The sequence below is a fragment of the Strongylocentrotus purpuratus genome, unplaced genomic scaffold, assembly GCF_000002235.5.
Source record: "Strongylocentrotus purpuratus isolate Spur 01 unplaced genomic scaffold, Spur_5.0 spur5_scaffold_3, whole genome shotgun sequence".
Lineage (NCBI taxonomy): Eukaryota > Metazoa > Echinodermata > Echinoidea > Camarodonta > Strongylocentrotidae > Strongylocentrotus > Strongylocentrotus purpuratus.
The window spans coordinates 30357301-30368978 of record NW_022145609.1 but is presented as its reverse complement, the minus strand read 5'-3'; the positions used below and the strand labels follow the sequence as shown (position 1 = coordinate 30368978).

The following is an 11678-nucleotide window of genomic DNA, read 5'->3' as shown; positions in this document are numbered from 1 at the left end:
CTAGATTAAACTTGAACAACAACATTAGGAAGGTCAGACCAGCTTGATTGGACACACTACAAGTAGTAAAGTTGAATATAATTTTGTGTTATTACAGGATCTTATTACGGGAAGCTAGTGGGGGGGGGGGGGGGGGGGGGGGGGGGGGGGGGGGCTCAAGCGCCATTTTTGTGCTGGCCTACGCCGCAGATATATCTCTATGTACAATTACGCAGTAGCATCCGCTCGCGAGCCCGCGAGCTCGTTGAGGGCAGAACGGTATAAAAGCGCTCGTTATGTCAATGAAATTTCATTCAGCCTTCCGTGGTTGAATCGTCTGTAGCTGCCTGCTTGGTTATTCCAAGTTTTTTTTTTTACTAGGGCCCAACATCAAATAAAATACAAAAAATATGTTTTTAAAGGAGCGCTTCCTCAACCAAATTACAGCGAATCACTGAGTGACATCGTCTTCATATAAATCTCAAGCCCGAAAGTTGTGATCTGAAAACAAAAAGATTCATCTCGGTTTATCGGTATTTTTTACATCTCAAAACGTCATCATGAAATTCTCATCATCGTCGTCGCGACACCCTCGTCGTCGATCTCAGAGCAACGTTGGAGCGGCGATGTTTTCTTGGATATTCACTGCTTGTTTTCTTCTCCATATTTGCCATGGCTGTGCCCCATATTTCTCACAAGATGAGAGTGTTGAGGAGGGGACAGAAGAGATTCCTGAGCCAGCGCGTCCGGCCGAGGCAGCCCTAAGAAGAGCCCCTGTCACTAAGCCCCCTCAGTGGTATGCGGACCCAGGTAACACATTTCTTTTTTATTCTAATTTTGTCAGCTAACACTGAATTTTACTTATCACTGCTTTCATGAAGCTAATCAGTATATTTCTTTAGTTTTTAACCAAAATTATTAATGATTCTACATTCACAGATGAGCTGTTCCTCAGTATTTTATTACTTTTCCTACCTTTTTTTGATACGTTGGTGTTGACAACGAGTAAGGTCTCTTAGTAAGTTGTTCCTTTGTTCTGAATTCGTTGTAATGTTGAACAATGAAGCTTCTTGTAAAAAAATGTGACCTATTTTTGTGATGAGACGGTGATCAGTAACAATTCCTAGTTGACCACCTCTCCAATCTTCCTTTCCCTCTCGCAATCTCCCCCTTTCTTTTTCCCTCTATGTTTTTATTGTTGCTTTCTTGACTGTATCTTCTGTGTCTCAAGCATTTTAAACATGCTAAAAGAAAGCAGAACACTAGGAGAAGCAGACTGGTGAAAGTTTACGAAATTGGACAAAAAGTAGGACAGTTATTAATTATTGAAGTTGTAATCACTATACGTATATGGGCACTTTATTTTGACTGAATCGGTGATGTCACTGTGGTGTAGTGTCGGACAACTTTCCCATTAGTTTCAACACAAATAATGACTAAAATGTCCCCCCCCCCCCCCAAAAAAAAAAAAAAAAAAAAAAAAAAAAATCACGAATAACTCAGGTGGGTCTTTTCTTTTTAAAAGATCTATTTTGAGTAGTGCCCCAAGGGAGAAGCCACTTCGGAGAATATAGAAATCAATGATATGTGTGTACACGCCAAGCGGGAGAGTTGTCGATGACTACGTCACAATCCATTGACCAAATTTGAGATTCGTAAAGATTCGGTGATGTCATATTTCAAACATTCATAACTCTCTTATCATTTAACCGATTAATCTTAAACCTTCGCCATTCTGTTTCTCTCATTTTGTTCTCTTCCATACTAAATATGAACTTATTACATAGTTAGGATTGCCCGTTATGAGAGTCGATGTTTAACGAATTAACTGAAGAAAAATAGAGTAATTCCATTTACTTTGAGAATTAATATCAAGGGCGACTTTGTATACCATTATGGAGTATCTGATTGTCTTTGTGATGGTTACAATGTCAGTTAGTATTTGATTTAACGTACAATGATTGTTATATCACTGCTATCCATACGGACAAGGAGTTTATCAAAGAGTAAATAAGCGTGTCAATATACAATGTCGTAGCTATAGAGGGCACAGGGGTAAGTGCCCCTCTCTCTCTCTCATCGAATGACGGTGGTAACAAGAAAAGAAGATAAATAGAGAAAAGGAGAGAGAGATAAGAAAGGGTCGAGAAAAGGAAAGCAATGGGACCCCCTCCTACCCCCTATAGCGAGAGGCCTTGCTAATTATTATGTCATTGTTGACTGATACCACCCCCCCCCCCTCCAAGCCACTGTCAGTTTATTTACTATTCATTTAACAATCTTTCGATATTAAACGTCTCAAGTGTTTTGGAGACGTTGAGTATTAGAAAAGATAAATTCGCATTGTTCTAGAGATCTGATTTTTACAAGGTTACCCTAATTTAATTCAAAGCGTAGCCTTGAGATATTTTAGCTTACTAAACCCCGAAAGGAGGTCTCAAAACGAAGGATAAATTTGTTTTGTTCATTCCTATAGGGTTAGGTCATAATGATATTGAGCGATTCGATTTCTGTCATGTCTATAGTCCATACAAACTAATTACGTCCTTGATATACTGTAATACACATTTCGATAGCTCTGCCATATTTCCTTCGCTCTGCTGTCTGATATTAAAGTCCTCTTCCCATCTTTTTAGCTCTGTGCCCCTCTCATTTTCTACGCGATTCCCGTCTGCACCTTCTTTCTTATTCATGAATCTATCCTTTTTTTAAAGTCTTAATCGGTTTTTCCCATCTATGTATTTTACTTTTTATTTTGTCCCCAAATAATCAATATCATATTTTTTTCCTTCGTGCCTCTTCTTCATTTTCCCCTTCCCCGTCCCCCTCGAGATTTTGTTATTTTTATTTTCAATGAATCTGAAATTTGAAAAAAGAAAACTTGACCAGCAGCGTAAAACAGAATTTTAAACTAAGTGTGTCGCTTTCTTCACTCTGCGGTTGGATGACATTACCCCCCCCCCTCCCCCGCCCTTCATGCAGTGGTTTAAAGCGGTGCTCTTGCGCGCAGATACCTTGTCATATTTTCAGCACCTACGGAACTGAATACTCGGAAGTAAATTAGATCATAGTTTACTGATAATACACTTTTCATGAATGTTAAACGTGATGAAGCGATCAACATCAGCAAAAATCCACGGACAATAGAGTCGAACATAATCAAACGACCAGCAGCCCCGTCCTTTTTTTCCTTTCTTCATCCCCTCCCCCCCCCCCCCCCTCTCTCTCTCTCTCTCTCTCTCTCTCTCTCTCTCTCTCTCGGCTCTCTCTCTGTCTCCCCCCCTCTCTCTCTCTCTCTCTCTTCCCCTCTCCCTCTCTCTCATACAAAACCGCCCGTTACCAAACCCTCTTCAGTCATGATATAGGTGGTGTGCGTGATAAGATATAAGATATGAAATATATGATATAAAAATATATCATCTGCTATTGAAAGGTTTATGACTGGGCAGGTGCGTTGAAAGCTTTATATTCCAGTTGTTCACTTCGCACCCTTTCTGATTGTGCAGATAACACAAATCAAGTCAAGTCAGAGATCAGCATCACCACTGTCGCCCCCGCCCCCCCCCCCCCCCACAAAAAATCCCCCTCCCCGGGTCTCTTCCTTTCTATTCTCGTTACGGGAAAGTGTAAGTGACATAAAGAGAGAGAGAGAGAGAGAGAGAGAGAGAGAGAGAGAGAGATGGGAAGGGGGAGGTGGCAGAATACGATTGGGGTTTAGGGGTTAAATATACTATTGTTTTCAGGGGCATTTATCTGTAGATCACGGGAAGGAACATGTGTATTACTCTTCTAATTGGTCTGCTAATTAGTATTAAATACGCTACAGGTTTATTACGTAATTGAACATTGACACTGGTATCATTATGCAACTACACTATCTCCTCCTGCTTATACCAACCGGTATATATAGCGCAGATAAAACAGGATTATCCCGGCCTCTTATCAAACTGACTCGCTCTTGATTGATAAAAAAGAATAGATAAACAAATAAACAACAACGAATAAACATAAATAACAGTGGCCAATATAATGGGGGAGACGGAGAAGGCTTAAAATATTAATATACACTATAATCATTATTATTGTTATTATTATTGATATTATTATCATTGCAATTCTTCTCTCTTCTTCTTCGTCTTCTTCTTCTTCTTCTTCTTCTTCTTCTTCTTCTTCTTCTTCTTCTTCTTCTTCTTCTTCTTCTTCTTCTTGTCATTCTTCTCATCATTATTGATACTACTACTATCATGATTACTATAATTATCGTTACTATTATTATTATTATTATTATTATTATTATTATTATCATCATTATAATCATTATTATTATCTTTATTGTTATTGTCATTATTAATATTGTTGTTATTATTATATCATATGCATAATAGCTTAGCTTAGGTTGGTTAGAGGAGTATATTACGTCATACATTAATATAGTAAAGAAATATTATTAACTCAAATAATCAAAGAAACTTTGTAGTCAACATAACATCACTAATCAACTTAAACGAATATATTCTTTAAACAAATAGTAGCAATGAGCACAAAGTCAAAATACTACGAGCTCTGATCTCAAGCAGAAAACATAAGTATTAAAGGTGCAATGTATTTGCATATTCATAACATTGATAATGATCACGATAACGTCTTTCTTCCACTCAGTTGGATCTGAGGTTCGTTTCCTAGTCCTGGGTGACATAGGAGGCCTTGGTGAACCCCCTTATACCACGGACGATCAAGAGGACGTTGCTTGGGCTGCAGGCAAGGTCGCAGATAACTTCAAAGCCGACTTCATCGTCGAACTCGGCGATAATTTCTACGAAAACGGAGTGAAAGACGTCCATGATCCACGATTTCGAGTAAGTATATAGTTGGTATTCGATGGAATAATCAACGACTCACCCCTGGGGCCTGCTTCACAAAGCCTTTTTACAATGACAAATGACAAAAATCGGTGACAAATCTGCTGATAACCAATCGAAAGCAAGGATTTCAGTAGCTTATAACAAAAAATATCATTTTCCACTGATGAAAGTTTTGTGAAACGGGGTCCTGACCTGTGATATTTGTCTTCTATGCGGAAAGAGATATTGAAATAAAATGTATGTCATTATGCTTGTCTCCTCCATACACGTTGTAGAGAATCATTTTGGAGATTTTGACGAGATAAACATCCAAGGTCTTTTGGACATAAAAATTATCTGTATTTTTTTATATATATTTAGAAACAAACAAAATGACTCCACAAATACAACATATTTCTCACAGGCCCCTCTCCCCTCTCTGATTGTTTTATTGTAAGTACTTTCAGAGTATTTTTGCCATTACATTTAATCTGTTGATATATTTCATGAGTTTTGTCTGGGGTTGTCGTATTATCAAGTAATCTGCTTACAATGACAGTCCTTCTTCCGCAAATAATTTTATAATGTTTTATAATGTTTGAGGAAATTTAGTATTTATGACAGTTTATCATTTCGTTTTTGAAAATAACAATTTATATTTATATGTATTTGCTTATTTATTATTCATTGTCAGAAAAATAGTTATTGTACTTTATATTATTATTGTTATCCAAAAACTGTATGCTTATATGAATGCAGAAGAAAATAAAATCAAATAAAATAAAATCTGTTTATCGTAAGCGCCTTAAGCACCATATGGGATTGAGCACATTATAGAATTACCATATGGAATTACTGAACCAAGAAGTCAAACCACATTAGCTTTTAAATTTCTTACTTTACTCGGTAAACAGTTCATTTTACGTTGTAAACATCAAGAGATTATATACGCCTAGTTTGAAACAATTTAGTAATTATATTTTGTCTTATAAATCCACCGCAGAAGATATTGCAAAAAAAGAAAAATAAATTTGAGAAGCATATGGCGAAATGGCAAAACATCAACCAGTATTTCTGCGTTGCGTAATGATAAAATGTATATGTACAAAACGTTTCAAGGGATAGATTTGTTTGTTTTTGTTACACAATTTTATTTTTCATGTTGTGGTGTATTTGATGTTCTCTTGTGTAATAGAAAAGGTCAGAGTATATCGTGCGTTATGTCCCGGCCGCCGAGCCGACTACGGACCGATGGTGGTGGGGGGGGGGGGCTATCAATGTTCTTTACTTCTTAGCCTCTCTCTAACCATTTTGTGTCGATTTGATGGTCGTATCGTCTGTGCGGCCGGGGTATATAGAAGAATCATGCTATATTTTGTTTAATGTTACACTGAAATGTGAAACAACATGATTGTAAGTGTAAAACAATATGATTATTCATTTATTTTTTCTGGAAAAAATGTAACTCATATTCTGTAAATCATTGTGTTTTCTCACCATTAAAACTTTATAAAGATTTAAAAAAGAAAAAAAAATCATGGGTGGATATGTTGCGCATTATATTTCTGCATTATAATTATTATTATTATTTTACGGTGTGATGAAAGACCGCTCATTTCTTTTTTTTAACGAAGAAGATGGTAGAATACAAGACGACTAATACAGCTTTTTCAAGCTTTAATTGTGTAATACAACAACTCTTATTTCATTTTATATCTTGACAGCAAACATTTGAAGATGTCTACACAGCCGAGTCCTTACAGGTCCCTTGGTATATCGTTCCTGGTAATCACGACTGGGACGGAAACATCACAGCACAGATAGAATACTCTAAAATATCAGAAAGATGGTGAGAATTGAAAGCAGATTAATTTTCTCAATTTTTTGTAATATGGATTTACGAAGTGTAAAAGTAAGATGAAGATTTCAATAAGCAGACACAAAATTGCGGATTTACGAGGGGGGGGGGGGGGGGCTAGCACAACCGTTCCGTGCCCCCTTATGAACGTCAAATATAAGCCCAAAAATATGACGCTATTTGAAATGATGACCTTGCTTTGCTTGTCACATAACTTGGGAGTAGTGCACAGTTGGCCTACACGGATGTCAGTCTGTGCTTTAGAAATGATTATGACAATTATAATTATCATCACCCTCGAGAAATCATTTTCTTCACTCGCACTATACGGCTATCGTAATAATCAACGTCACAATCAAAAACTCCTTTCAATTTGTTGTGTGTATTGTTAACTGTCAATATTTTCACTAATTAATAAAGTCGACACCGGTAGAAGTTATCCATTAGATAAACGGTAGAGGATATTACATGGACGTCCTGATTAATACCGCACGTGCGATTAACATATAGTTGGCCTCCAGAAAATTCAGATTGATATACCAAATAGCGGATATTGAATAGCGAGAAAGGGGCGCTAATTCTATCGATATCGATTTCACCTGAGGAACATGATCCCAAAGGGTTTCCGCGAGGGGGTGGGGGGGGGGGGGGTAATGGAAAATGGGGGGGGGGGGAGGAGGGGTATTAAGAAGAAGCAGAAGAGAAAAAATTACCACTAGAATTAAGTTTCCCGAGGAAATCCCAAGCGGCCCTCACAAAAGTCTTTTTTTTAAATGGGGGAAGGGGGGGGGGGCTGAAATTTCATTAGTTTGCTTAACAGAATGTTTATCTTGATAGGAGGGCCACTTCACAGTCCCGTGGATTCTTACAGACTCATGTCATGCATAGCCTCTATCCATTCATATCAATAAATTAATTCAGTTTTGATATACGTTTTTGCCCTATAAAATATTTTTAGGAATAGATTTGTTGGGGAGGGGGCATTTTTGGTCTCCTTGATCCTCCTATAATAATCCATGTATATCAATTATGGCGAGTAAGTGATATTCCATTATCAGATTCATGTTTCTATCACAGCCCACACTCTTTCCTGCTATGAGTGGTATAGGCTATTATACAATGAAGTTCATTGTACTATAATGGAAAAGTGCAGCAGTCATAAAAATACAAATTACGTTTTGGGGAAGTACATGTACATTTATTTCCTAAATTTGTTTTGGTGGTTTTTTAATAGTGTTTGCTAGACACCATCAATTGGCTCGTAACCAATTCTCTCTCGTAATTCGTGTGAATAAGTAATCAATGAATAGATATAGTTCGAATAAATCGTTGTCTGTTTGTTAAAGGGGCATGTTCCCCGTATTCCAGAGGGCGTTCAAAATACGTACGCGTTAGCGGACGGTGCTATAGCTGCATATTGACACCAACAGAATACGGCTCTTACGAAGATGGCATGTTCTGATAACTACACTGGCGGGAACGTGCCCCTTTAATCAATGTGAACTATTATCAACATTTATTTGTTAAAATCGTCCCATTCACCTTTTGTCCTGTAATTAATCGATAATCAGTGGGTTTTCTAAATTAATCAATCAATCAAATATTTAAAAAAAACAAAAAAACAATCGATCCTTTACAGGCATTTCCCGAGCTTGTATTACACCAAGGAATTCCGGATATCTGACAGTCCCGATGCCAAGCTCTTCATGGTAGTGATAGATACCATGCTACTATGTGGCATGGGGACGCCCCCTACGGGCCCATGGAATGTCTCGGCTGCCGAGGACCAATGGATCTGGCTGGAACATCAGCTTAACGCAACCAAAGAGTAAGGAAAATCCACTTCGTTTTTGATTTATCAACAGAAGAAAATACTTTTAAAACACAATAAAGTTTTCGAGATATCAACTTTATGCAATTTCAAAAGTCTTTTTTTTTCTCTCTACCTTTTGAGTGTATGGTAGATGACGATGACATCTTGAATAATCCGAACATGTTTGATATGGACAATCAATAGTGTACCAACATTTCAATCTTGAGTTGAGGACCCTAAGGCGGGCCCCTGGATTCTCATCTGACCGTAATTTAATACCTAAACAAGGAACATTACACTGAATGAATCGTTACATCCATTCGTTAGGGCAGTTTAGACTTTTATTTTACATCGAAATCTTTATGGATAATAGGTATTAGACCAGGGATATGAAACATCTCCCTGATTAGACTATGAAACACAACGTATTGACTATAGAATTGTCAAAAAATCGTATTGGTCTTGACTCAAACTTAAAAATAACAGTGTAGAACAATCCTGTCATATTCAGATGTGCGAATCACCTACCAATAATGTTACAGGCAGTTATATACAACGGGATATACCGGTAGAACAGCGGCATACATAGTGTATTGATCCACTCAAGTATTGAAATATTAATGGAAATTTCTGTTTCTTCTTACAGAGCGAACTATGTGATAGTAGCAGGCCACTATCCCGTGAGATCGATGGGTTCACATGGTCCAACCCGGTGTCTAGTAGAGAGACTGGAACCGCTCCTCAAGCAATATAACGTCTCTGCATACTTTGCTGGCCACGACCACAACCTACAGGTAACGATTTTTTTATACCAGTCTTTTCATGCCTACACATACGCTTTTTTCATTACAATAACACCCAAATCATACAGATAACAGAACATGAGAAATGATTGAACTGATAATCACAAAGAGAAGGATAGCATAACAATAATTTAATGGAAATTATTATACTAGAGTAAAGAGATAAAAAAAAAAATGAGCAAGAGTTCCCTCTTTGAATGTATCCACTCTGTTCAATGGGGGCGACATCTCAGTGTGGAAAATAAAAGTCTTTAAAGTTAAGGAATTCACAAGTTTGTTGGAAGGGTTAAAACCTTTGGTTAGAAAAGTAATAAACTTGACTAACAATAATTGTTTTCTTTCATACAGCATATCCACGAGCCAGGATCGCCGGTAGAGTATTTCATCAGCGGTGCTGGATCGAAGATCGACCCGGGTCGGACCTATCGTTTCTCTGTCCCACCCGAATGGCAACACTTCCACATGGGCAACATTCAACGGAAAGGCGGCTTCTTATACGCCGAGGCGACGGCCGAACGATTGACGGTCGCCTTCACCGACGCGAAAGACGTGTGGGATTTCCATACGACCACCATATCCCCGCGTAGGATCAGATAATGATGTCCCAGCCGATCACATATACAAAAAGACTTGTGGTATATTTAAACGACCACGACATAAGCGCGCGGAACAAGGTAGCCACGCACGGTCGATCACGGGTGCGAACGGCGTGTGGGCCCAGGGTAGGATTAGGTAATGATGTCGCAGACTCGCAGTCGACCACAGGTGATCATCATCATCATCATCGTCGTCGTACTCATCGTCACTATCACCAACAACATCAACATCAGCAGCAACAACACCATGATCACGACGTCGCCGTGCATGACTTAGGTGATGATGTCTTGGACGACCATCGATGCGAAAGACGAGCGGGATGGCCTTAGAATCTCGACAACGCCATCCATGTGGTTAATGGCGTCCTGAGCGACTGCCGACCTCCTAATATGCCTGCAGTTGGTTAAGCTTAATGTCTTTCCAGACTTCTAATAAAAGCGTTTTCATTGGTGCTATAGTTTTCTTCAAAGGGAGAGGGGGGTTGCAAACATTTTTATTCCATTCAGTCCAGTATATATGTTTGTCTTTTTCCTTTTCAAATGTATTTACTTACGCTTGGGTTTTTCACTTCATTTTTAAACAGGACATTTTAAATCAAGAATTGCCCCCTCTGTCTGCCCCACTCTCTCTCTCTCTCTCTCTCTCTCTCTCTCTCTCTCTCTCTCTCTCTCTCTCTCTCCCTCCCTCTTCCCTCTTCCCTCTTATTATCACAACGTAAAAGATAATGTTTAAATTGTGTTTGAACGGCATTTTTATTTATGCCTGGAATATAGATAATAATATCATTATGTACTTTATGAAAGATAACTACTTGCAAAACGTGATTTTGGCAAAATAACTGTGTGATTTGTGTGCACAAATAGATTTATATATCTGTCCTGAAAGAAAAGAGTGTAAGAATGATTTTAAACATGAATCTTGCTTTACCTTTGGTATAAAAGAATAATATTCAACAAACAAATGCTGCGTTATATCATTTAATCGCGACTGTGTTCTGTCCTTCTATTTTCTTTTAAGACTTCTAAAAGTTGTCACCTTATTTTGCTGTTCAACTTACCTTTCTTCATTTTATTGAGTTTACCTTTTGAAATGGTAATTGAATTTCATCTTACCTATACAAGGGGTGTTATTGACAATTTCTGTAGACGACAATGAATTTCGGTGATTTTTATCGACTACATGTATTTTTTAATGTATAACCTTACATATATTACGATGACTCGATGTCTTTTCCTAACCGACGACAGAGACTCGTACTAACGTGATTTAAGACTGCCTAACGCTGCTGCATTTTAATAATTATTTTCAATCAATATATGCTACGGTCACAAAGGTTCGTACGAACGATAATTTCGTACGAATCTCCCTGTTTTTCCATTGTCTTCCCTAATTTCCATTGTCTGAAAATCGTTCGTACGGCGTTCGTAGCAGTTCGTAATGGCATTTGTGACCGAGGCTTAATGTATTGCTAGTCAAAGAGTGGTTCTTAGATTCACAGTATATACAGTTCAGATCAGATTTCGTGCAAAAGGGAACATGCTTATTAATAACTCACAAAGATCCATGGATATAAATAGAGTGGGACCTCAAGGGTTTTTTTGTGGATTGTTTTATCGAGTATGTATTAAGTACGTGTATAAGTGACGATGACCGTTAATTGATAGTACATGTTTAAATGACGATGACCGTCAATTGCGGGTACATGTATCAGTGACGGTGACCATAAATTGATATCGAAAATATTATTTTATCAAATTATGGTGTACAAGTTTGACAGACAGACAGAC

The 11678-nt window shown here is 38.0% G+C and overlaps 1 protein-coding gene across 1 annotated transcript; it reads left to right on the top strand.

Moving 5' to 3' along the window:
• The first annotated feature begins 312 nt into the window (after positions 1 to 312).
• LOC592236 (tartrate-resistant acid phosphatase type 5) lies at positions 313 to 11239 on the top strand. The gene is made up of 6 exons (XM_030996776.1): positions 313 to 789; positions 4639 to 4835; positions 6545 to 6669; positions 8318 to 8506; positions 9138 to 9285; positions 9643 to 11239. The coding sequence occupies exons 1-6, from the start codon at positions 540 to 542 to the stop codon at positions 9889 to 9891; spliced, it is 1158 nt and encodes a 385-aa protein (XP_030852636.1). The 5' UTR covers positions 313 to 539; the 3' UTR covers positions 9892 to 11239.
• Positions 11240 to 11678: the final 439 nt, after the last annotated feature.

Bases quoted from the DNA above. Each gene is read 5' to 3' on its own strand.
- LOC592236 (XM_030996776.1), top strand. From the start codon at position 540: ATGAAATTCTCATCATCGTCGTCGCGACACCCTCGTCGTCGATCTCAG. The intron at 790-4,638 runs GTAACACATTTC...TCTTCCACTCAG, and splicing joins TCAGTGGTATGCGGACCCAG to TTGGATCTGAGGTTCGTTTC. The intron at 4,836-6,544 runs GTAAGTATATAG...ATATCTTGACAG, and splicing joins TCCATGATCCACGATTTCGA to CAAACATTTGAAGATGTCTA.